The following is a 26,513-nucleotide window of genomic DNA, read 5'->3' as shown; positions in this document are numbered from 1 at the left end:
GCTTCTGTGTTAACATCCTGGTTTTTATATGTATTCACTATACTCTTGGCAACAAATTAAAGGACACGTTTCCAAGGCCATTAATGAGGTGGAACCACCCACATCTTAAAATATTTTTAGAAGAACAAATTAGGTAATCTTCATAAATCTTTTTGATGTTGACACATACTTTGCTAAAGTTATGATTGTTATTTTATTCTCTAAACTTGAATATCTTTGTCATAATCATGCTAAGAAGTTAAGAATTAAATAAATTATTTTGTTAAAGTATTTTTAAAAATTACTTTATATATTTAAATTTTTATGAGGACTTTTTACTTGTTTAGAAGATGTGCAAATTAGGAAACTTAATGAATAATTGTGGGTGGACTGACATATTTTCTACGGTATTATATTTCTCACAATTTAGTTTACTTGTAAATGTTTTGGGGATGCATGAAGGAGATGAAAAGCAACCTTTTTCTTTAAAATTTCTTATCCACAAAGAGAATGAATGATAGTTACTTTATTCTTTATTGCTAATAGGTTTTTAGTTCCATGAGCAACTAGTTGAAGGAATTAGGGCCAAAATTGAGGAACTAGGTAATTCTGAACGTTAAAATTATTGTTAAAATAAAATGTTTTTGTAAGCTGGGGTCAGAATTCGGCTGCAGCTGGAGAAGTTGATGTCAATTTTATGTGATTATTCTTTTTCTGCTTAAAAAAAGTATTTGCCATAGCAACCACATCACATATGACAGTGGTTACTATCTTGAGATTTCCTGCTTTATTTTCTCATTGAAGAGCCTAGTATTTTTTTTAATAAATTGTAACTCAGAAACATCATCCTCTCTGTCCCACTTCTGTGAACATGTATCTCCCTGGAGACTCAGCTGCACATTGTGGCATGTGTTTCATATTGTGTAGTTAAACATTACTGGGCAATTGCAGCTGCCCCCTCCCATTAACTTTTAAAACAAACCTAACCTGTTTTCCTCTTTAAAATTTTTTTAAAATTGTTTTTTAATCTTTTTTTTTGTGTATGACAAAGAGATACTTTAAATGTTAATACTAGGTTTTAAATTAAGCAATGGAAAATATTTAGAAGTATAAGCACATACATTTGAATAAAAAATTAAGTGTAAACATATCTTGGTTAATAGTATCTTGTTATTAAATCATCCAAAAAGAAAAATCTAACAGAATGGACTCCTTCTTTTATTTAAGTTGCTTTTAAAACTTTTGTTAACTCTGTAAGAATGTTTATTTTTATCTTAGGAGTGGGTTATTTTTAAAATTTTTGAGTATGGAAGCCAAAAGGCATTTTGCCATAGGTTTTTTAGGTCAGCCTGTAAAAAAACCTTTAAAACTATAATGTATCTGAGACGTAGTGATATTTAAACTACTCTGTATAATAGTGGACTTCAAGTTTGAAATTGGGATGTTTCTGCAGTGAAACTGAAGATTGCTGCTCCTTCTGCTTCTCCCTACATCCTCCGTTTGGGAATAGAAATGTATCAGTTAAGGACTGAATTTGACTGTATGTACCAATAAACCCAAATAACAGTGGTTTAAACAAAATAAGATCAATTTCTTTTCTCATTTGATGAGAAATCCAAAAGCAGAGTATCCGGCACTGGCAGAGTGAGTTCATGATGTCATTAGAAATCCTTTCTGTGACACCATCTTTAGGGTATTATGCTTGTTCTCCTGCCTGCAGAGTAAATGTAGGATCTCTAGCCATCAAGTCTGTATTCCAGGCAGTAGAAAAGAGCAAAAAACAGAAAGGATTGTGCCTATATCAAGAAAACAGAACTTTCCTAGAAAACCTTACTTGATTTTTTTTTAAGAGAAGGGTCTCACTTTGTCATCTAGACTGGAATATGGTGTTTGTGATCATAGCCCATAGCTTATTGCAGCTTCAAACTCCTGGCCTCAAGCAATCCTCCTGCCTCAGTCTCCCAAACTGCTGGGATTAGAGGTATGAGCCACCATACCTGGCCTAAACCCTTATTTTTATGTGTCATTAGCCAGAATTGTATTACGTGGCCACTTTTTCCAATGAGATAGATACTTTCTCACCCCTAGTCAGGAAGCTAGGGATTATAGATATTAGGGAGGCAAATTTTTCACTTTGAGACACTACGACATTGGTGGTGGCTTATGTGACTTCAGTTAGAAGCGCCTGATTGGGATGTTGTCAGGAGCATGCTCAAGACTGTTGGGGTTGGAAGAGTAGATTCCTGGAATGAAATTTCCTAGTAATTTCCTTTCTTTATTTAATCAACACCAAGGAGTAGTCTGCTTCTCCCCTTTCTGTTGCTACCACTTCTCTGTAATCAAACTGTTTCTTCTCTGACTCATTGCAGAAAAGAACATTGTCTTTCCTTCAGCCTTTTTCTTACTCTCCTCATTTCTAAAGGAAATGCCTGCTCAGCCCATCTTTCTGTTTTGAAGGTTTTTATAGAAGATTAAAATTTCCCCCACTTTATTCTTTGTAGTGAAAAAAGCAACTTCTGAGATTTGATTTTTCTCCTTCTCCTTCCCAGTGTATGCTGCTACTCTTAATATGTAGGTCATATTAGAATAGGTGCTCTGTAAATGTTAGTTTCTGGTAGGAAAAGATTAGTTTTTAATTTACTCCAATAATGGTTTGGGTGAATTTTCTCAGATAGAGGTCCAAAGTAAGAGTCAGTGGTATATCAAGAGAACCCTGACTGTTTATTACAGCACTGGGGAGTTTGTAAAGATTCTGGGATGAAGAGTTTCTTATCCCCTAGTTGAGGAGAAAACAAGACCATAACGAGAGCCTCAGCAGTGAAGCCAGTGCTGGATGAAAAAAAAAAGAATTAATGAAAGCAATGTGGTCCTGGCTTGGTGTGGAGAGAGGAAGTTGATCTGGGGAGGAACATAGGTCACAGAGTGCTGTTGTCTTCACTGGATTAGTAGTGCCACAATGCATGCTTTTTGTAGTTTCTATTGTTTTTGTTTTGTTCTTACCAAAGCACCTACAAGTACTAAATTTACTTTTTAAAGAATGCTATCTAGAAATACGCTTCAGTGAAACCTTTCTATTCATTATCAAATGCAGTTGATAATGGTGGTTTAGGAGTTTCTTACTTTTCAGCAGTTAGTTTCTAAAGAAACCATTTTTTCTCTCCTCCCTGATTCTGACTTTCCTTGACAAACTTGATAACCCTTATTATATAATACTGAATGTTAAAGTTTTCAGATGTATTTATGTGTGTGACACATTTTAAGACTTCTTGATGAAAACAGAACTTACAACTAAATATATAATTCTATTACAGAATTAATCTTCCCTTTAAAAAGAAAAAGAAACAAAAAGAATATTGAGCAAAGAATTTCTTTAAGGGATTATCCCCCTTCTCCCAGCTTTATGGTTTGATTTACTCAATTGGTTTATAAAAAATATGTGTAAGTTGAGCTACACTTGTAATTTTTTTAAACTTACAAAATGGGGCAGAAATGGAGAATAACAGGTTAAATTCCTAGACTCCATTTTGGTATAAGAGGTTACCATGGGAACCAAGTTTCAATTCTGAATATAGAGAAATACGTCTTGTAATGATGAAGCCTAGAGACAAATCAAAGGTACTAAAAATCTGCTGAAAATGTTAATGGAATGTATGTGTTCTGTCTAAATGTCAGTAATGTAACCCATCAAATTAACCAACTTCTATTTTTGTTGTTGATTTCAGGGAACAAAGTTGAAGATGAACACCATAAACACCATATCTTTATTTTTAGCATATTTATTGATCGTTGAAATATTACACCTTCTATATATTTTGTTCATTTTTAACATACTTGTAAAGTCTGTTATGACAGGAAATCTAAAGGCAGCCTTGGCTGTTTTCATGCTGAACTGTCCCTAAGGAGTTTCTTTTTCATGAGCTTTGAATGTGAGATATGAGAGTGTTCTAAGTTCTAAAGGTTTACCACTAATATTGGTGTTTTATACTATCTTAAATTTGATAGAATGTCTCAATATCTTTACAGTGGGTACCATTTGGGTCCCAGATGTCTTGTCACATTTTCTAGCCATCTAAAGCTGGAACAGCTGTAATTAGAGAATTGGTCCTTAGATAAACAGTTGTGTTGAGAGTCTTTTTCTATTTTTCCACTAATACATGCATATTCTGAAAATCAGGTTCTTTCTGACTCTACTGGGATAGATCATTCTGTTATTACTTGCACCAACCTAATAATAATTGTAGTAGTCACAATACTTTCTCAAATACATTATCAGCAGTGCACCAATGCTAGTAATGAAATACATATAGCGTCTACTAATTCAAAAGTAATGATGAAAAACCATGTAACATGGCTCCTGCTGTTGTTCATAGATATTGAACATCTGGGTAGACAGTCAAAAACACAAATTAATAGAGTTATCTGTGAAATTATTTAGGTAAAGGATTTGGAATTCTACATTAGGGAACTTATGGTTTAATGAAAAGTAAAGATGGAAACACATTTAAAAGACATAACTCAGCGAGGTATGGTGGCCCACACCTGTGATCCCAGCACTTTGGGAGGCCAAAATGGGAGGGTTGCTTGAGTCCAGAAGTTTGAAACCAGCCTGGGCAACATAGTAAGACCTCATCTCTACAAAAAGTAAACAAAAATTAACCAAGTGTGGCGATGCATGCCTGTAGTCCTAGCTACTCAGGAGGCTGAGATGGGAAAATCGCTTGAGCCCAGAAGGTCAAGCCTTCAGTGGGCGGAGATCATGCCACTGCACTCCAGCATGGGAGACAGAAGGAGAGACCCTGTCAGTTAATCAAATCAGTCAGTCCACCCACCCATCCATCCATCCATACATACATACAACATACTCATAGGGTAAAAATAAAAATTACTTTTACCAATAATTATATTATTCACATGTTTACATTGTATTGTAGTCATTCATTTAATCAGAGATTAGGCTCAACCATCAAAACACCCATTAGAAAGTGAAAAAGTCCTCTGGATAGATATTAAAAAATAAGATTACTTGCAACTAAAGATCTGCACATAGAGAAAAACTTATTTAAAAAAGAGTGAATAACACAAAGCCACATAATTAGCAGGATCTCTAAGATGTATTTCTATATTCATGTTCATAGGAGCATTATTCAACAATATTCATAGGAGCATTATTCAACAAAAGTAGAAAAACCCAAGTGTTCATTGACAGACAAATGGATAAGCAAAATATAGTATATACATAGAATTGAATGTTATTTATCCTTGAAAAGGAAGGAAATGCTGACACATGCCACAACATGAATGAACCTTGAGGTCATTATGTTAAGTGAAATAAGCCAGTCATAAAAAAAAACAAAAAAAAACACTTTAATGGATTATACTTATATGACGTATCCAGAGTAGTAAGATTCATAAAAACAGGAAGTAAAGTGGTGGTTGCTAGAGGTAGGGGAAAATGGCAAGTTGTTCATTGGGTACAAGAGTCTCCATTTTGCAAGGTGAAGATTGGTCACACAATACTTCATGCTACTGAATGGCACATTTTTGATGGTAATTAAAAAATTTTTTTTTATTGTGGTAAAATACATATAACCTAAAATTCACCATCTTAACCATTTTTGAACATAAGCATACCTCATTATTGCAATTTGCTTTTTTGTGCTTCACAGACATTCTGTTTTTTTACAGATTGAAGGTTTGTGGCAACCTTGTGTCAAGCAAGTCTATTGGCACTGTTTTTCCAATGTTATGTGCTCACTTTGTGTTTCTGTGTCATAGTTTGGTACTTTTCACAATATTTCAAACCTTTTCATCATTATTATGTCTGTTACAGTGAGTGATCAGTGGTCTTTGGTGCTACTATTGTAATTGTTTTGGGACACAACAAACTGTGCCTATATAAGATGGCGAATTTAATTGATAAATGTAGTATGTGTTCTGACTGCCCCACCAGCAGGCCATTACCCTGTCTCTGTCTCTCTCCTCAGGCCTCCCTTTTCTCTGAGACATCACAATATTGAAATTAGGCCCATTGATAACCCTGCAGTGGCCTCTGTGTGCTAAAGTGAAAGGAAGAGTCACACATCTCTCACTTTAAATCAAAAGCTAGGAATGATTAAACTTAGTGAGGAAGGCATATTGAAAGCTGAGACTGGGTGAAAGCTAGGCCTCTTGCACCGAACAGCCAAGTTGTGAATGCAAAGAAAAACTTCTTAAAGGAAATTAAAAGTTCTACTCCAGTGAACACATGAATGATAAGAAAGTGAAACAGCCTTTCCCTTTCTGATATGGAGAAAGTTTGAGTGGTGTGGATAGAAGATTAAACCAGTCACAACATTTCCTTAAGCCAAGGTCTAATCCAGAGCAAGGCTCTAACTCTGTTTAATTCTGGAAGGCTGAAAGAGGTAAGGAAGCTGCAGAAGAAAAGTTTGAAGCTAGCATAGGTTGGTTCATGATGTTTAAGGAAAGAAGCTATCTCCAGACCATACAAGTACAAAGTGAAGCAGCAAGTACTGATGGAGAAGCTGCAGCAAGTTATCCAGAAGGCGTAGCTAAGATAATTGATGAAGGTGGCTACCCTAAACAACAGAATTTCAATATAGAATAAACAAGTCTTCTATTGGAAGATGTCATCTAAGACTTTCCTAGCTGCAGAGGAGAAGTCAATGCCTGGCTTCAGAGCTTCAAAGGACAGGCTGGTGGTGGTGACTAAGTTGAAGCCAATGTTCATTTACTGTTTTGAAAATCCTAGGGCCCTTAAAAATTATGCTAATTCTACTCTGCCTGTGCTCTATAAATGGTATAATGAAGCCTGGATGGCAGCACATTTGTTTACACTATGGTTTGCTGAATATTTTAAGCCCACTGTTGAGACCTGCTGCTGAGAAAAAAAGATTATCTTTGGACTGTTACTGCTCAGTGAGAATGCACCTGGTCACCCAAGGGCTCTGATGGAAATATGCAAGGAAATTAATGTTGTTTTCATGCCTGCTAACACAGTATCTGTTTTGTAGCCCATAGATCCAGGAGTATTTTAGACTTTCAAGTCTTATTATTAAGAAATACATTTTATAAGGCAATATCTGCCGTAAATAGTGATTGCTTTGATGGATCTGGATCATGTAAGTTGAAAACCTTCTGGAAAGGATTCCTCATTCTTCATGTTATTAAGAACATTTGTGATTCATAGGAGGAAGTAAAAAGATCAGCATTAACAGGAGGTTGGAAGAAGTCCATTCCAACCCTCATGGATGACTTTAAGGGGTTAAAGACTTCAGTGGAGGAAGTAACTGCAAGTGTGATGGTAATAGTGAAAGAACTAGACTTGGAAGTACAGCCTGAAGATGTGCCTGCCTTGCTGCAATCTTATGATTAAACTTGAACAGATGAAGAGTTGCTTCTTATGGATGAGCAAAGAAAGTGGTTTCTTGCGATGGAATCTACTCCTTGTGAAGATGCTGTGAACATTGTTGAAATGACAACAAAGGACTTAGAATTTTCCATAAATTCAGTTGATAAAGCAGTGGTAGAGTTTGAGAGGATTGAATACAATTTTGAAAGACACTGTGCTGTGGGTAAAATGTTACGAAACAGCATCTCATGCTACAGAGAAACATTTTGTGAAAGGAAGAGTTAACTGATACAGCAAACTTCACTGCGGTATTATTTAAGAAACACACAGCCACCCCAAACTGGACTTCTAAGCAGCACAGGTGCCTCTGCACTCTCTTGTTATTCTCCAGGGTTCTCCCACTGACACTCCAGTCAAATCTTAGCTATTTATCTGTTGCCTTGGTCTTTTTTTGTTGAGAGTGGACTAGCACGAGGCCTCTCTTGTCAGCCATCTTTCTGATGTCACTCCTAAACATAACTTTTAGAAAACCAAATACCGCATGTTCTCACTTACAAGTGGAAGCTAAATGATGAGAACATATGGACACATCTGGGGAACAACACACACTGGGGCTTTTCAGAGAGTGGAGGCTGGGAGGAGGGAGAGGATCAGAAAAAACAAATGGGTACTAGGCTTAATACATGGGTGATGAAATAATCTGTAAAACAAACCCCCGTGACACAAGTTTACCTGTGTAACAAATCTGCACATGTACCCCTGACCTTAAAAGTTAAAAAAAAAATTTTAAGTAAATTGACGTTGTGAAGGCAAACAAACAAACATAACTTTTATGTGCACTGGGAAACCAAAAAAATTATGTGACTTACATTATTGCGATATTCTCATTATTGCAGTGGTCTGGAACCAAACCTGCAATAACTGCGAAATATGCCTGTATCTAGTTCAATAGTATTAATCTTAAGCACTTCTATAAAGTTGTGCAGCCATCACCACCATCAATTTCCATAACTCTTTTCATCTTGTAAAACTCAACTGCTGTACCTATTAAACACTGACTCCCCATTTCCCACTCCTCTTAGACCCTAGCAACCACCATTCTGTTTTCTGTCTCTATGATGTTGACTACTCTAAATACCTGACATAAGTGGAATCATACAGTATTTTGTTCTTTTGTTACTAGCTTATTTCACATAGCATAATGTCCTCAAGGTTCATCCATGTTGTAGCATGTGTCAGAATTTCCTTCCTCACATTTTGCTAATGGGCACTTGGCTTGCTTCCATGTTTTAGCTGTTATGAATAATGCTGCAATAGACATGGGGTTACAGATATCTCTTCAAGACCTGGCTTTCAATTCCGGATATATACCCAGAAGTAAGATGGTAAATTTTATCTTATAAAAAATATTTTAAAACACATAAGGTGAAGTCAATAAAACCTCTGTTTTGATATGGCAAACCATTTTATTTTAAGGCAATGAGACAGAATTGTTTTAATGAATAAATATCACCGTTAACCACTCTCTCTTATAACCTCACCTAAGCCGCCTCACCTAGGCTTCCAATCTGTCAAATAACACACATAGAGATCCAAAAGTAGGGAGAAAGGAAAGAGGAGATAGGATGTTTACCTGTCAGTTCAATCTCCCTCACCCCACCCTTTTGTTTTTTGAAGTTTAAGAATTCTGGACTCTGTGATTTGCCACATAAAGTAGGCATCGATTTAGGCTTCCCTCATATTTTTAAAGACTAAAAATAAGTCTTAACACGCATTCTTTTGACCAAAATGACCTTAAAGCTCATCCCAACTAACATTGTTACTTAGTTGTCATAGTAGTAACTGTAGTTTTCAACTGTGCTAGGACTATTACAAATGCAATCTAGGTTGGTCAGATGACTGTTATGAATATTATGTTTCTTTTTAGAGGAACAGTGAGACTAGAATGTCTCCATAGGCAAGTAAACAAGTTGATGATGAATCTGAAACATATATCCTATGAAAGGAACTGGGGATGTTTTATATTAAAAATAGACAGCCAAGACAGGAGCCATTACCTCTGTCTTCAGATATTTGAGGGACAGTTATACGAAAGAGGAATTTATTTGGAACATGAGTGTAAATTACAGAAGGAAAGATTTCAATTTTACATTTTAAAAATACTTTTTATAACTTACAGTTGCCCATCAGGGTCCCTTGTGGGGAGGTGTACTCCCCACAAAAAATTCTTAAGAAAGTAGCTTACTGCCTGACCAACATGGAGAAACCCCATCTCTACTAAAAATACAAAATTAGCCGGGCATGGTGGCGCATGCCTGTAATCCCAGCTACTTGGGAGGCTGAGGCAGGAGAATTGCTTGAACTGAGGAGGCGGAGGTTGCAATGAGCTGAGATCGTGCCATTGCACTCCAGCCTGCGCAACAAGAGCGAAACTCCATCTCAAAAAAAAAGAAAAGAAAAAAGAAAGTAGCTTACTTTCTATTTGGAGAATTATATGGGAAGTGCCTTCTTGGTGGTCTCTGGGACATTTATTTGGAGCCCTGGGGCTTTAAGGATCCAATTTGAAAACCGCTGATCAAGACCAATATAGCCAGATTAAAAATCTAGTTATTCCAAATATTTATTTCCTATTTAGTCATTCAGTATAAAAAATGAAGAGCCATTGAAAGATTCTGAGCAGAATGATGTGTTTTGGTTTGTATTTAGAAAGGTCACCACTTTGACAGGATGGAAATTAAAATCAAAACTGTGATATTGGAAGCAAGGAGACTAGTTTGGAGGCTGCTACAATGGCCTAAGCAAGAAGTGATTAGAAGCTAAACTAAGACAGTTGCAATGATAAGTAGAGAAAAGGGGTTATAGTTAACTGTACTGAGAAGTAGAATTAAAAGACCTAATAATCAGTTTGCTATGGTGGGAAGGGAGGAGTCTGAATTAATTCTCAACTTTATTATTTTGGGGATTGAGTAAATAAGGTTGACTTTAGTGGAGATAGAATATGTCGGGGGAGCTGTAGGTTTGAAGGGAAAGATCTTGAATTTAGTTTTAGAACTGGTAAATTAATTGGCAACTCACCTCAGATTAAGTTGTCTAATAGCTAGCAAAGTTAGTTATGGAACTTAGGCGCAAAGTCTGGGCTAGAGAAGTAGTGTTGGGAGACATGGATGTAAGTGTGGCAGGCGAAGCCATGAAAGTCCAGGGACAGAGGGAATCAGAAAGACTGAGGAAGCAGTTTGATAAATATAAGAGGAAACTGAGTAAGTTCTTATGATTTTTTTAAATTTTTTTAAAGTTTATTTATTTCATATATATATATTTTTTAATTTGAACAGGGTCTTGCTCTGTTGCCCAGGCTGGAGTGCAGTGGCACAATCCTGGCTCACTGCAGCCTTGACCTCCCAGGCTCAAGTGATCCTCCCACCTCTGTCCCCAAAGTAGCTGAGACTACAGATAGGTGCCACCACACCTGGCTAATTTTTTGTATTTTTTATAGAGACAGAGTCTCACTATGTTGCTTAGGCTGGTCTTGAACTCCTGGGCTCAAGCATCCCTTCCACCTTAGCCTCCCAAAGTTCTGAGGTTACAGGCCACCATGCCTAGCCAAGTCCTCATAATTTCTTACAGCTGAAAATGTACAATAACAATAGCAATGCAGGCTTAAATGCAAAGAAAAAAAGCCCACCAAAAACACTTGAGTTTTTAAAATTTACTTTCTTTGAGAAATTTGAAATAAAGCTGAAATGATTTTTAATAAAATTATGATAATGATTTTACTAAACTTCTGAAATGTTTCTACAATCTAAACATTCCAGACCTTTGCCTAATCATCAGCTTAATTTTTATTTGGTCTAGGTATTTTTTAATTCTTATTTTATTTCAGTTTGTTCTTTATGAAATTAATCATGTTGGCCTTGAGTCTGACCAGTGCAAATTTATTATATGGCTTCATAAAAAAATCATACTTCAAAGAAAATACTTCCTTAAATGTAAGAACTTATACCTTCCTTATGTTCTTTGTTTACCTAAGGAAATGCAGCCTCACCACAAGTACAAAGACCATCTTTCATGGACTACTTTGATAAGCAAGACTTCAAGAATAAGAGTCACGAAAACTGTAATCAGAACATGCATGAACCCTTCCCTATGTCCAAAAACGTTTTTCCTGATAACTGGAAAGTTCCTCAAGATGGAGACTTTGACTTTGTAAGTACATTTTAATTCTTCAATTTATGTTTTCTTCTTCTATATTTTATCATCAAATTGAGAAGCATAGTTCATATGTATATGAGCTGTGTGTATGTATATACAATTATAGACCATATGTTAATATTCATTATACAGCCATATACATGGTTAGAGAAATTGTGAAACTGTAGCTTGCTTATAGAAATGTACTTGCAGAGAAATACTTTTTTATAGTTAAATAAATCATAGCTCAAATTTAGATAAATATTCAGGACTCCTTAAAACTAAAATGACAACTATTTTGGATGTTTTCAATAATGCAAATATGAGATACTTCTGACATTCAGTAAACTCAGTTGCCAAAATTAATGAAGCAAAGGTATTTATGACATAGAGTTTGAGAATTTGCTTCAATTTTTAAAGTATATGAGTTGGTTTCTATTTGAGTAAGTGTTAATTCCACTTGGTTCCTCAGAAATAATAGTCCTATTCTGTACCTAGGAGCATATAAACTTCAGTATAAAACTGCCTTATCACCTATTTTGTTACATTTTCTCATTATTTCTTCTACCCTGGTTCTTCTTACTTCTTTTAAAGAATGCATAAAATACAGATGAACTATTTTAAAGTAACTGTTTCCAGAACTTGAGAGTAAATTCTCAAAATGAGTTATTTAATGGAGTGAAAATTTTATGGAGTAAATTTTTACTTAAGCACATTTTAAATAATAATGTTACTTTTGCATATTGTTCTGGAAGATTTTTTTTTCCAAACAAAATAACTTTATAATCCTTTATAGTTTTATTTATTAATAAACATATGGATAAGTAAATACAATTTTAGATATATATAAATATGTACATTTTTTAAATTTAAGAATTTTTAAGTAATAATAAACCATTTTGCTTAGACAACATGACTCTAAATGCTTTGCAATTATAAATATTTTAAGTCCTTTTTTCCTCAATATTGTGATTGAGTTTTTAAATAATCAGATAATAAAGTTTCAAAATCTATCCCCAATAAATTTAGTACTAATTGCTAGCAAATATTAGCAGTATAATTCACAGGTTAGCTTGCAAACATCATTGCAATGTCTACTTAATATTTTTTCAATATTGTAGTAAGCAATTAGAAAAAGAAAATCAATACATCTTTAGTTCTAATAAGATTTCATTTTAACCTATCTACTTTTTTAAAATTATAAATTATTTAGAATGCTGACATTTAAGCTTTAAATTATTCATGAATATAATGAATAATTTAGAGTATTTAGCCTCAAAGAGTTGTCTTGTGTCAGTTGGAATAAATCTTTTTTTTTTGGCATAAATTTAAGGGTACAAGTGCTGTTTTTTAAATTTACATGGATATATTGCATCATGGTGAAGTCTGGACTTTTAGTGTAACCATTACCCAAATAATGTGCATTGTACCCTTTAGGTAATTTCTCATCCCTGACTCCCTTCTTCCCCTCTCACCCTTCCAAGTTTCCATAGTCTATTATTCCACACTCTGTGTCCCTGTGTACACATTATTTAGCTCCTACTTATACATGAGAACATGCAGTATTTGACTTTGCTGTTTCTGAGTTGTTTCACTTAAGATAATAGCCTCCAGTTCCATCCATGTTGCTTCACAAGACAAGATTTTATTCTTTTTTATGGCTGAATAGTATGGAATACATCTTAATGGGCACTGAGAAACACTTTGAAATGAGCTACAAAGTAATGAATAAATTATCATGGTTAAGAAATGGCAAATAAAATGATTTAATTTTGCTTCAGTTAATCTTTCTACCACCCCAAAATTTAATGGCTTAAAATAACAACTATTTTACTTTCATCAAAACCACAATTTTGTAGGTTAATAGTTTGTCTAGGTTTAAGTGTTTCTTCTGCTGGGCTTACCTGGGGTTTCTTAAGTGACTGCAGTCATCTGCTGGCTTGAATGGGGCTGAACACTCTCTCTAAAATTGCTTCCCAAATGTGTTGGCAATTGTGCTAACTATTGGCTAGGTCATATGATCTCATCAGGCAAGCCTGGGGTTTGTACGTGGCAGTAGTAGCCTTCCAAGAAGGTGAAAACAAGGTTGTAAGGCCTCTTGACATCAGCGTAGGATCTGCACAGTGTCCACTGATAATAGCATCAAAAAGAATGCGATACTTAGGAATAATCTTAACCAAGTAGGTAAAAGACTTGTACACTGAAAACTGCAAAAATATGGGTGAAAGAAATTAGATATCAGTACATGAAAAGACATATTTATAGATTATAAGCTTTAATATTGTTAGGATGTTAATATTGCCTAAAGCAATCTACAGAGTCATTGTCATCTGTGTCAAAATCCTAATGATATTTTTTGCAAAACTAGAAAAAACTCATCCTAAAATTCATATGGATTCTCAAGGGACCCTAATTAGTCAAAACAATCTTGAAAAAGAAAAACAAAATTGAAGATCTCATGTTTCCTGATTTCAAAACTTACTACCAAGCTACTGAAATCAAAACAGTGTGATACTGTCAGAAAGACAGACATGTAACCAATGGAATAGAGAGCTGAGAAGTAAACTTTTCACATCTATGGTCAAATGATTTTCAGCAAGGGTGCCAAGACCATTCAGTGGGGGCAAAGAAGAGGCATTTCAGCAAATCGTGCTGGGAAAACTGGATATCCACATGCAAAAGAATGAAGTTGGAGTCTTACTTTACACCATATACAAAAATTAATTCAAAATGGGCCAAAGATCTTACAGTAAGAAATAAAACTAAAAAATTAGTAGGAAATACATATGAGAAAAACTTCGTGACATTGGATTTGGCAGTGATTTCTAGGCTATGACACTAAAAACAAGTAACAAAAAATAGATAAATTGGACTACATCAAAATGGAAAACTTGTGTGCATCACAAGACACTATCAACAGAGTGGAGGGCAACCACTGGAATGAGAGAAAACGTTTGTAAATCATAGATCTGATAAGATGTTAATATTCATAATGTATAATGAACTCCTACAACTCAATAGCAACAAAAAAACCCCAAACAATTCATTTCAGAAATGGGCAAAGGGGCTGGGCATGGTGGCTCATGCCTGTAATCCCAGCACTTTGGGAGGCTGAGGCGGGTGGATCACCTGAGGTCAGGAGTTTGAGACCAGCCTGACCAACAAGGTGAAACCCCACCTGTACTAAAAATACAAAATTAGCTGGGGTGTGGTGGCGCATGCCTGTAATTCCAGCTACTTGGGAGGCTGAGGCAGGAGAATCACTTGAACCCAGGAGACGGAGGTTGCAGTGAGCCGAGATCGTGCCATTGCACTCCAGCCTGGGTGACAGAGCGAGACTCTGTCTCAAAAAAAAAAAAGGGCAAAGGACTTAAATAGATATTCCTCCAAAGAAGATAAGCATGGCTAATAAACACATGAAAAGATTCAATAATTATCATTAATCATTAGAGAAATGCATATCAAAGCTACAATAAGATACTACATACCCATTCAAATGACTATTATCAAAACACAAACACATAAAATAACAAGTGTTGCTGAAGACGTAGAGAAATTGGAACCTTTCCTTGTGCACCTGCTGGTGGAAGTATGTTGTAGTCACTATGGGAAGCAGTATGGTGGTTCCTCAAAAAAACTAACATAGCATTATCATATAATCCAGCAATTCTACCTCTGGGTATGTACCAAAGAAGTGAAAGCAGGGTCTCAAACAGGTAGTTGTACACCCTTTTTCATGGCAGCATTATTCACAATGACAAAAAGGTAGAAGCAACCCAAGTGTCCATTGATGGATGAATGGATTAAAAAAATGTTGTAATACATAAAATGGAATATTGTTCAGCCTTAGGAAAGAAATTGTGCAATATGCTACAACATGGATAAGCACTGAAGACATTATGCTAAGTGAAATAAGCCAGGTCACAAAAGGACAAATGCTATATGATTCTACTTATATGAGTTACCTATAATAGTCAAATTCATCGAGATGGAAAATAAAATGTTGGTTCTCACGGGTGGGAAATACGGAGTTATTGTTTGATGGGTACAGAGTTTCCATTTTGCAAGATGAAAAACGTTCCAGAAGTGGATGGTAGTGATGCTTGTATGAGAGTGTGAATGTAAATAATGCCACTTAACTGAACACTTGAAAATGGTTAATTTTGTGTTATGCATTTTTTTGCATAAAAAATGCATAAGAGAATAGGGGAAAGAATTTGCACAGTGTCACTGTTGTCATAGTCTGTTGTCAAAATATGTCGGAAGTCTAGTCCTGATTCATAGGATATGGAAATAAATTTCACCTCATGATGGAAGGAACAGCAAAGTCACATGGCAAAGGGTGCTATGAGATGGAAGGAATTATTACAGTATACTTTGCAGACAATCTAATAGAAAGGGTGTTAATTAAAATTCAACAGAAATTAGAATGTTGAATTTAGGAAATTAGAGTTCATTAATGATTTTGATAATGACCATTGCAGTACTCTACTTTCAGATTTTTCACATACACACGATTTTTGACATATAGCCTTCTACTGTCTGTCTTAGACTCATTTTAGTTTTGTGAATCTATTTTTCCAATGGCTAACTCCTGAAAGTAACTTTTGGAAACATTTTTAGCCCCTCATAGATTTTGTAGTCATTCTATCTGGAAATTCCAAAATTTGTTAGAAAACATTAAGCTCATTTAACAAATATTTTACTTTGGATTGTGCTAGGCACTGTGGGTAAAAATAAATTATACTGATTTATTAAGAGGACAAGGTATGAGTTAATGAAGTGGTAAACTGTAATCCAGAACAATAACTCAGACATTGCCATGTGGTTTTGAATAAGAGGGAGATTTGATGAAGGCTGGACTTGTATATGAAATTATAATGTGGAAGAGGACTTTGTCTAAGCATTGATAAATGGATAGAAAGAAAGAAGGCAGGAACTACAAGGAATGATGTGTAATAAAAAGCTTAGCAGTAGGAAAGCATAATCTATGTTGGGTGACAATGAAATAGAGACCTTCAAGTCTGTGGTAGTTAATCTGGAAAAATACGAGAGATAAAATGGAAAAGTAGATCCAGATCAGAGGGTGAAAGCTTACAAGGTTACAGAGTCTGAATATTTATTTAATAGACAGTGGAAAGCCACTGAAGGTTTTAAGTTGGAGGATGACATGATGAAAAGTATCTTAAGAATATTAATATTGAAGATAGCATGAAGGATTGATAGGAAGAGACTCAGGGTAGGGGAAATCGGTTATGTGGCACAAGCTTAAAATAATATAGGAATAAAATTGAAAAGAAAAACAAGAATGAGGAGGAAACATTAACAGAAATAGCTGACATACTAGATTGAAGAGTACTATTTTGATTAGTTAAGGTGAGGAACCAAATGATAAATGGTGACAGTAACAAAAAAAAATAATAAAGGAAGATGTTCTCACAGGTGGAAAGGGATATCAAGAGACCATATGACTGGATCCAATTTTTGCAGAGTTATTTATTTTTGACTTATATAGGGCAGATAGCCTTAAAAAGGGAATTGCGGGAGGGACGGAGTGACTAGAACAGTTCTTCCTTTCTCAACATTTATTACACCTGTCAACTGGAACTGCTCAACCCTCTCATCACTTTGAGGAAAGTGGAAAATGTTTGTAATCGCCACTGAGTGGAATGGAAATGGAAATAAATAAGAGATGAATAGAGGAAGCATTGCCAGAAGATGAACAAATAATTGCCAAGAGTAGTAGTGAGTATGGCAAAAGACAAGGAAAAGGGTGTAAGAGGGGCAAAGAGAGAGTGGTTAAAAGAAGAAGCATAGGTGGAGCACAGTGTAAGTGATTTGGTGGACTGCTTTGCTCACAAAATGGGGAAGTGGACTAAAAGCAAAGATACCAGCTGTTAATGAGGGAAATCTGGTCTTATTCATTCCCTCATCTATTAGTTACAGAATGTTAAAAAATGTGACTCATTAAAGTAGAAAGCATACTTAGGTTTATGTGTTTATCTTCCCTCTTCATGATGCATCTCGAGGCCGCCTTCTAGAAGAGAACTGTATTTTATATAATTCCTAAGTCAATTTGATAGAAGTTGCTTAAAATAAGCCAAAGTTGTTTTGACCATATTTTCAGGACAGAGAAGGCTTCATCCTTCTGCCTTGAGGAAAATGGGTTCTAAGAAAAAAAAATGAAAGAGAACACTTTATTGTCTTTTGAGGTACTCAGAACAGATTCCTAAAGGACAAAACTTATTCAGAAAGGCACCTGCTAGACAGATGTGCAGGGTAGGAAGCATTCCTTGTCTTAAAGCCTGTATGCAATAGAATTTGTGTACTTCCTTTTAAATCGTTAGCATTTGTCTTTGGGATTTTCTATGGATTTTCTCATGTTATGTTCCTGAATGTAAGGAGATGATAAAAGAATTTATGATGTCACCAAATTGGGGATTATCATAAAAAGATAGGAGATAAAATATATTTGGGCTAATTGAATTATTTTTAACCCTACCGGAAAAAAGTTATGTTTAGGATGTGCTTATGAAGATTTCTAAAACAAATGTAAAAGGCAAGTCTGTTTATTATAGCACTAGTCTAATGTTTCAGTTTTTGTTAGAATTATTTCCAAACAGCCTTAACATCCAGATTGTTTAGTGTTAAATAGAGAGCATGTAGATAATGTTTTGCAGAAATTACAGTATCGTATTTAAATAGATATATTTTGGGTAATGTAAAGATTTTGGAATAAGAACAAAAACTTCAAAAGCCATCTGTTAACCCACTACATTGGTTCCAAATTTTAAAAAAGAAAGAAATTGGATTGACAGTAATTACTAGTATAAGAGAAATTAGGTAAATCAACCATTTTTGGTTTTGACTCATACTGAATTGTAAGTTAACATTTCTTAATTACTCTGATTCTTAAATATTTATTCAGTTGGTGGTGTTCTTTTGAGCTAAGGGACACAAGAATCCTCCAGGGCCACACTGAAGAAAAAGTCCCAAAAATTGTGGCAGAGAAGGGAAAAAAACTAACTTTGCTCTCCAAGTATAAAGTTGCCTGGGGCTTTCCTAGTTTTTCCGCAGTCCTACCTTTGATGCCTGCATTAGCAAGTGAGTATGATTACAGGGAAACGAAACAAAAGTCACTGTTGCAAAATGCAGAAAACAGTAAAGGGTTGGCAGAGAAAGTACCAACCCTGCTGCTGGAGCTGCCCATGGACGTTTTAGGAATCTTCACTTGTTCTGGAGAAATGTTTCTTTCTCAGGGTCTTTTCACCCTCCTCTATAGCCAGCAGCTGTGAAGGAGTGATAAAGAAACTGGAGTAGCCCCGAAAAAGAGGAGCAGGGCCACCCCTTTAGTAAGCCCTCAGCAACACAGACCCTGTAGACAGCTTAAGGTAAAAACTTAAGCCAGCAGCATCTACCAGTTTTTCGTTTGTTTGTTTGTTTGTTTTACCAGTATAGCAGCATGTTACCTGCTTTGTTTAAATGCAGGTAATGTTTCTGGTTTTAAAAGAGATATTGGCTATAGTTTTCCTTGTAGTGTACTCCTTAGTGAAAGAACTGCTTGTTCTCTACAGTCCTTAGTTCTGTGGACTGAGGAAACCACTTCAGCTGAGTGAAGTATTTAAGCATATTGTCATCGATTACCTTTGCATTAATTAAATGATTATTGTCAAGTATTTCCAGATGTTTGCAAGAGTATTAACAAAGTATGAAAAGACAACTATAGATATTTCAGATTTATTTCTTCTAGGGTAAAGAAGAAATAAACACACAAAATCCCAAATGTTCCAGTGGATAGCTTTGGATAAGAGTTTATGATTACAGGTGTACATGTGGCATGAACTCAAGTGTATGTGGCACATTGTGCTTTCACTACTCAGTCATTCCTTGTAGAGCCAACAGGAAATTAAAATTAATGAGAAGCCTGCACTTTGAAATAGTTGCAGAATTCTTGACTATTTCAGTCCTTTGCCAGCTCACGAAATCTGTGCTGGCAGTCATATCCAACAGATGGTGTGGCGTGTGCACAGTTGTGTCATGTGATTGTCTAGGTCCATGTAGAATTTTTATGAGGTTTTGACCATCCGTCTGCTGAGGCATTTAAGATAGTCATAACCTTTGTTTTGAAAGGAAAGTGACCTGCTTCAAAGATAAGTGTTTATGTACAAGTAGAAAATAATAATTTAGTCACTGGGCAGCTAAACTAGATTTAATTGATTCTGCGGTAAAAGCAACAAAGATTTTAGTGTCTCTGAACTGCTGCACTGGTTTTTAAAATTTTTTTCTTTAGTAGAATTTAATCCACTTGGCTATCTGAGGTAGAATGAGCATTTCACTTTCTTATTCCTAATGGTGCTGTTTAAGGCTTCCATAATTTCTGAAATTTTTATTTGGTGGTTGTGTCTAGGCAAAGTCTACTGAAACATTAAGCTAATTCTGCTTATTTAGGTAATTAATACCTTAAGTTAAAACTCATTATATCATCATTTCCCGTACAAATTTAAGTGAGCAGGCCTGTACTTATTGGATTAATTAAGATAGAAAGCACAGGTGCAGTATGTGGTTTCTTGTCAACATGTTATAATTTATTAAGATGTTTAAAGCACATGGCAAAAGAAAAATGACTTACAAAAAGAGCTCCGAGAAGCACAAACTCTCCTCATAGTAGTTTGCGCTTTTTAAAATGTCATTTATTTAGAAGATTACATTGAAAAATTGACTACTCTACATTTTAAAACAAGATATTGTACTCCAAGCATATGTTGTGGCTAATGTTGATGTCTAAGGAAGTTATTTTGACTATGTGGGCTTTCTATTCATAACCTAATTTTGGATGTTTAGTCAGTAAGCACTGGGGACTATTGGGGTGATTACATCAAAAGAGATGTTAACCAATAGTGGAATTTAGGATCAAAGAGTGGACAATGTAATTTATGATCTTCTAATTTAAAACTGATAGCCCAACAGTGTTTACCTTTTGAAATAAATAAAGCATTCGATTTCAAAAAAGTTTTAAAAATTGATTGAGGAAACTAGTAATGCATATATCAGGTTGTGTTTTGATGTTGGAATAGTTTTGTACTTGAACTGTCATGAAATTTCTTTAAATCTAAAATTATTTTTGTAATTTTATACTTAATTCAGGTTTTCTGAGTATGCATAGTAGTTCACTATCAGAAATCTTTCTATAACTGACTTCCATCATACTTCTCATGTCTATCTTCCACAGTTAGAAGTATGCACATCATTGTTTGGGGGCCTATCATATTTGTTGGCCTACTTGAATTAATGCTGACACCTTTTCCTCCTTCCTGCCATTAGGTTGGTAGCCTTTTCCGTAGTACCTCTCATTCATAAAAATAGAAAGCCCTCATTAGGTTGGTTTCTTCATGTTGGAAGACTTTTCAGTAAATAATAGACTTTTTAAAAAAATCCAGAATCTAGTTGTCAAAACCAAAGTAGTCTTGTTTTGTAATTATGTTCATCAGTTGTTGAAACACCTTTCCAGAACGATAGACAGACCTTAAGGAGATAAGTGAGTGATAGGGGCATTCAAACTAATGTTGTTTCTCATAGCAGATGAAAGTATTTTGGAAAAAAGATACCTTACTGATTTATTTTGAAGACACATTTTCATGGTTCTTAACAGACCTTTTTTTCTTCATGAATTCAGTAATGGTGCATGTTGAAATTTGATATGCAGTATAGTATTATTAATTATTAAGGCATCTTATAAAAGGCTCAGTAACCTGGGTTAGAGTATCAAGTTTCATTCTCACAGACCTTCAGTTTAGTTTTTAACTCTCTATCTTAATTTGAGAATGCAAATGAAACTACATAATAGCCAAGGCTACAAATATATAAATATATAAAAAGTTAATTATCGGCCATATTCTTGTACTAACTAGTCCAGTGGAACGATTAGTGAGTTCTGGATTATCTTTGCTAATGAAAGATCTAAAATTGTCATTTTAATGCCTATATTCTTTGATGAAAAGAAATATACTAATTCATTAGAACTTCAGTGATAGTACAGAATTCCTGAAATTGCCTTGCTTTTGGTTTGACCATTTAATCATTTTTGTTTTGATTATGAACATTAAAATACTTTCCCCTTAGCATATCTATATAAGGCACAATAGAAATAAAGTGTAGATAATTTCCCCTTGCTTTGTGGAACAGTGAATTATAGCTCAAGTCTGCAAATAAATTCTATCTTCCATCTTTTATTATAAAATTAGAGGTATATTTTTCTAGAAAAAATATTCTTCAAATAACTGAAGAAGATTATTAAGTTATCTGTAACCCTTGGGTGTCTAGTAGTCATCATTTAGTAGCAGCTCTTTCGATATGTGGAAATTCATCTTTTTTGTTGTCATTTTTTAAAGAATTTTCCAGAATTAGTCAACCTGTGGTGTCTTTCCATATTGTATATCAGTTACTCTCACCTGTAAGAATTTCTTCCTTGTCTATGGTCATTTATACTTTTTTTTCCTCTTGACGCCATATTTAAACTATTAGGCTTCTATTAATTTGGGCAACTATGCCACATTTTGCTATGACTCATGATAGGAGGCTGTTTTAAGTTGGAAACTTCAGCATCTGAAATTGTTTTTCTAAGTAGCTAGTCTTTATATTGAAAATGGTGTGTGAAGTTTATCTACATATATAATTTTATGGCTCAGAGGGTGTCCTGTCCTTTTGTTTTGGCTAATAAACTAATAAGTATTGGGAAAAACAACAGCTGACACATATTGAGATCTTAGTATGTGGTAAGTACTTTTTAAAGCACTTTCCTGACAATGCAGGAGATCCTTTACAGAAGGTACTATTATTATCCTTTAAACATGGCACATGTATACATATGTAACAAACCTGCACATTGTGCACATGTACCCTAAAACTTAAAGTATAATAATAATAAAATTTTAAAAAAGAAAACTTTGATAAAAGCTGCAAGAATAAAAAAAACTGAAGAAACTAATGCATGGAGAGATTAAGTTCGGTGGTCAAAATCTCATAGCTTGTAGGTGGTAGAGCAAAAACTTGAACCCAGGAAATCTGACTTAAGAGTTTACTTTGTACTATTTAACAATGATACTATCACTAAGCCTTTAGTGAAGAGGTTAGCCTGGGCCAGAAGTAAAGCCATCAGTCAAGAGAAAGAGGAGATGCATAAATCATAGCACTGAATCCAAACTCTGAGTAGTAGCAAAACTGAAGCCCATTCGAATAAAGTAGGAATACAGACATGGAGCAGGCCGAGGTGCGGGGTGCAGACTGAGTTGGCTTAGCCAGCAACACAGAATGCTTTTTTGCACATTTCAGCTGGGTCAGAGAACAGGTCCTAAAGGCAACCGTGTCTGCTGAACAGACTAGTATTGGATGTGATGCAGTAGTAACCTAGGTGGTAAAGGCTTTAACTGCCAAGCTGAGGCTTCTAGGTTTAGCCGTAATCCTATGAGTAATGGATAGCTAATAAAAAAATTTTATGAGGGGAAAACTCTTATCAAACTTGTTTTTTGGTGTCAAAGTGAAGCATAGAGAGGAACTGGAGACCCTGGAGACCTAGGATAACTGGATTAAAGACTGTTGAAATTGTTAAAAGTGGATTAAGGCAAAGATAATGGAATTAGAGAAGAGAGTCTACATTCAAGAAATCATCTAGATTAGATCATTTAGAATCATCTGGATCTGATCATCAGTTTTATATAGAGGATTAGGGTGAAGAAGAAGGTTTCTGATTTAGATAATTAGATCGATGGTTTTGCTATTGTTTGAGATAAAGAATAGAAAAAGGGAAGAACAGATTTTAGAGACTGGGTGTGTGTGGAGGATAAGCTAACAAGATATGTTGTGGATGTATAGAGTTTTCAGTGTCTGGAGGACATATAAATCTATTAGATAGTTGAAAGTACAGAATGGAACCATGAATTTGGGAATATTTGACATGGAAAAAAGTATATGAGATCAACCAGAGAGACCCTTGAAGAGAGATGATTACCAAAAATGGATTTCTAGGGTATCCCAAATGTAAGGTGAGTGGGGCAGGAACAGTGAGCAGAGGCTGGCTCTATCTACCCATGGATATATTGAACCAAGCTCAAATGTAGACAGATTACAGCTGTCACCTGAGAATTTACCATGAGTAGGATTTCACTGTTTTTTTTTGTGGGGGGGTAGGGGGAGTGTGGGGCAGGTATCAGTCTATGCTTGAACTTAAAGAATAGTTTTAGCTATCAAGTTTTTTGTTAGCAGTTTTTTGAGCATTCATCCTACCACAGGGTGTAAATAACTTTTAAACAGTTACAACTCATTGGCAATATATCTGAAATTACTTTTTTAAAAAAACATACGTTGAAGCATGCTCTTTCTAATCTCCTTTTTCTGTCTCTTAACTATGCCTTTGGACAAATGCTACAACTTTTTGGTCACTTTCAGTTAGTAAAAGTCTGGGTAGTTTAAGATTTTAATCTCAAATTTGATTTAAGTCTCACTTGATGCTTCCCCACCCTACATCTTAGAGAAGACCACCTAAGTGGCCTAAGACTGTTGGCATGCTTTCTCCCCCCCTAGGTCTAATTCTTGGAGAGAGAGGGGAAGGAGGCAGCATGGAGGAAGGACAAGAGAGACAGAGGTCATCATCTGAACGAACGTGGTTATCTGAAGATAGTGGGTCTCACTCTGGCAAAGTCTGGTTCTAACTGCTGCAAAATGTCTCTGACAATGTGATGTTCATGTGGTTGGAATATGTGGTTTTCTTGGGATGATAGCTTTATCTTGGCTTCCTTTATCACTGAGCTCTTCCTCAGAGATGGGTAGCTATATCTCCTTTCTGTTCCATAAGTTCAAACTCCCCCCCACCTCTAGATGGGGCATTGATGTGTTTGACCAGCAGCCCTTGCTTCTTCCCCAGTCCTGGTTCTCTCACATGAGCCATGGGAGTCAGTGGTGTTCTTTTTCTAGGGTCTCAGAGAATTAGTGGGTAGATAGGGGAAATGTGAGAGGTACTCTCCACTTCTCCCCCGCCCCCCCCAGGTATACTATTTCTGTGGCCCTATTAGGTCTGCTGCTGCAGGCTGCTCTACCCAAGCCTCCCATCTTCAGAAATCTCTAGAGAAGTAGACAAGTTTCTAGGCCAATATATTTTCCCCAACTTCTAGGGACATATGCCAGGTCATCTATGAACACTTCAGCAGGCTAAATTCTACTCCACTGGCAGCACCAGGGCAAGGTTGCAGGTTCTTTATTCAGTATTCAGTCCAGCTGGAAAGTGAGATGCCAGTCCCCTCTTCTTGCAGGAAACCACAACGTGTCTTTGATGTAACATCTTGGTGCTGTGCAACTTGGCTTGAGTGAGGAAGCTCCTATGACAAAAACTGCACCCCAGTGCTGCTGATGTACCCTTGCCCTCTTATGTAGGCTGGGTGATGATTTGGGAGTGGTGGGGCTCATTCAACCTCTGAGTAAACTCAAGGTCGGCAATTTGGCCCCATTTGGTTGGTGGCTGTCTTCAGGATAGGTGGTGCTTGTATATTATTTTTGTCTTTGTTGTGAGCCTTAGTCTCACAATTCAGGGGACAGTTAAACACTTTCAGTCAGCATTCTTCTGTAAAAATAAACATTACTGACATGACTGACATTTTAGAGCATTTCATGTTTCTTTCTCTACAGAAATATTTTAGTTTATTTTTTCCTTCATTCATCATTTATTCAGTAAACATTTTTTTGTGACAGCCTTGTTGCATGCCAAGCGGTAGGCACTGCCAACTTAAGCAAATTGCTGCTCTGGAGGAGCATTTGGGTATAGACATATGAACACTTAATTATTTTACCCATAGATAAATTGACCAGACACCACTGATCTGGAAAATCAGGTTGTAGTGAAAATAACCAGACTTGGAAATAAAACCATGAAAGTGAAAATATGAAATTTTAGTACAAGTTATTTTTTATTGAACAGCAATGTCTAACATTCAGAATTCATGCTATCTAAGCTTACAGAATTTCCAGTGGCCCTGGGTACATAGGACCATGTAATCACATGGACCAGACTAAGAATTCTTATAGATCATTTACTTAAAGATTTAGTTTTAGGTTTTTTCAAGGAAGGAATTTAAGACAATAATGTCTATTTTTACTAACTTTTTGGTAAGAAATTTTTAGCTTCATACGAATATTTTATTAAGTGGATACTGCTCACATGTGGCACATATTGTTTATGTATTTAGTTCTTTATGTCATCTAAAATTCTAAACTGAGACTTCTTCAAAAATTATACTTATCTTGTATCTCCAAAGTAATATTTTATACTTTGTCTATTTGCCTTAAGTTGAGTCTAAGGCTTAACTGTGAAACAGAATTCATGCTAAGGAACTTAGAACAATTCAGACCAATCAATTACTATAGTCTCTATTTATTGTTTTATTGTTCTGAAAGTTAAAAACAAATTACATCTAGATTACAAGCTAAAGGTTGTTTTAAGACATTATGCAATGTTCTCACTCATAGGTGGGAATTGAACAATGAGAACACATGGACACAGGAGGGGGAACATCACAATCCGGAGCCTGTTGTGTGGTGGGGGGAGGAGGGAGGGATAGCATTAGGAGATATATCTAATGTTAAATGATGAGTTAATGGGTGCAGCACACCAACATGACACATGTATACATATGTAATAAACCTGCACATTGTGCACATGTACCCTAAAACTTAAAGTGTAATAATAATTTAAAAATTTAAAAAAAAACATTATGCAAGTGGGATTTTTTTCACTTCAGTTTCTGTTTCGTAACTAAAACATTAAAACAGTATCACTGGCAACAATTTAATACATAACCTCTAACTTAAATGAATATTTCTTTAAAGTTACCTTTATTTTGTAATTTAAGGAAAACCTGTTTTATATTAATATTTAAAACAAGCATCGAAAAATAAAACCAGCTGCTGAGGAGAGGCGAAATATTTTTAAAACACTTGAGCTTCTCTCTTCAGG

The 26,513-nt window shown here is 35.4% G+C and overlaps 1 protein-coding gene across 10 annotated transcripts in view; it reads left to right on the top strand.

Annotated features, from left to right (window-relative positions):
• Positions 1-26,513, top strand: part of STK3 (serine/threonine kinase 3) — a 422,170-nt gene that overhangs the window by 277,486 nt on the left and 118,171 nt on the right. For 9 of the 10 annotated variants that reach the window (XR_008667625.2, XR_008667626.2, XR_010135011.1 and 6 more), the window contains one exon: positions 11,355-11,530. Coding sequence is in view for 6 of the 10 variants with exons in the window: in XM_031013812.3 (XP_030869672.1) it covers positions 11,355-11,530 (176 nt within the window). In the remaining 4 variants the exon portion in view is untranslated. Of the gene's footprint in view, positions 1-11,354; positions 11,531-24,091; positions 26,220-26,513 lie in introns of those variants that run through there. The other variant, XM_055348071.2, reaches the window with a different exon arrangement.

The sequence above is a fragment of the Gorilla gorilla genome, chromosome 7 (assembly GCF_029281585.2).
Source record: "Gorilla gorilla gorilla isolate KB3781 chromosome 7, NHGRI_mGorGor1-v2.1_pri, whole genome shotgun sequence".
NCBI lineage: Eukaryota > Metazoa > Chordata > Mammalia > Primates > Hominidae > Gorilla > Gorilla gorilla.
Note: the sequence above shows the minus strand (reverse complement) of the source record. Positions and strands in the feature narration are given on the sequence as shown.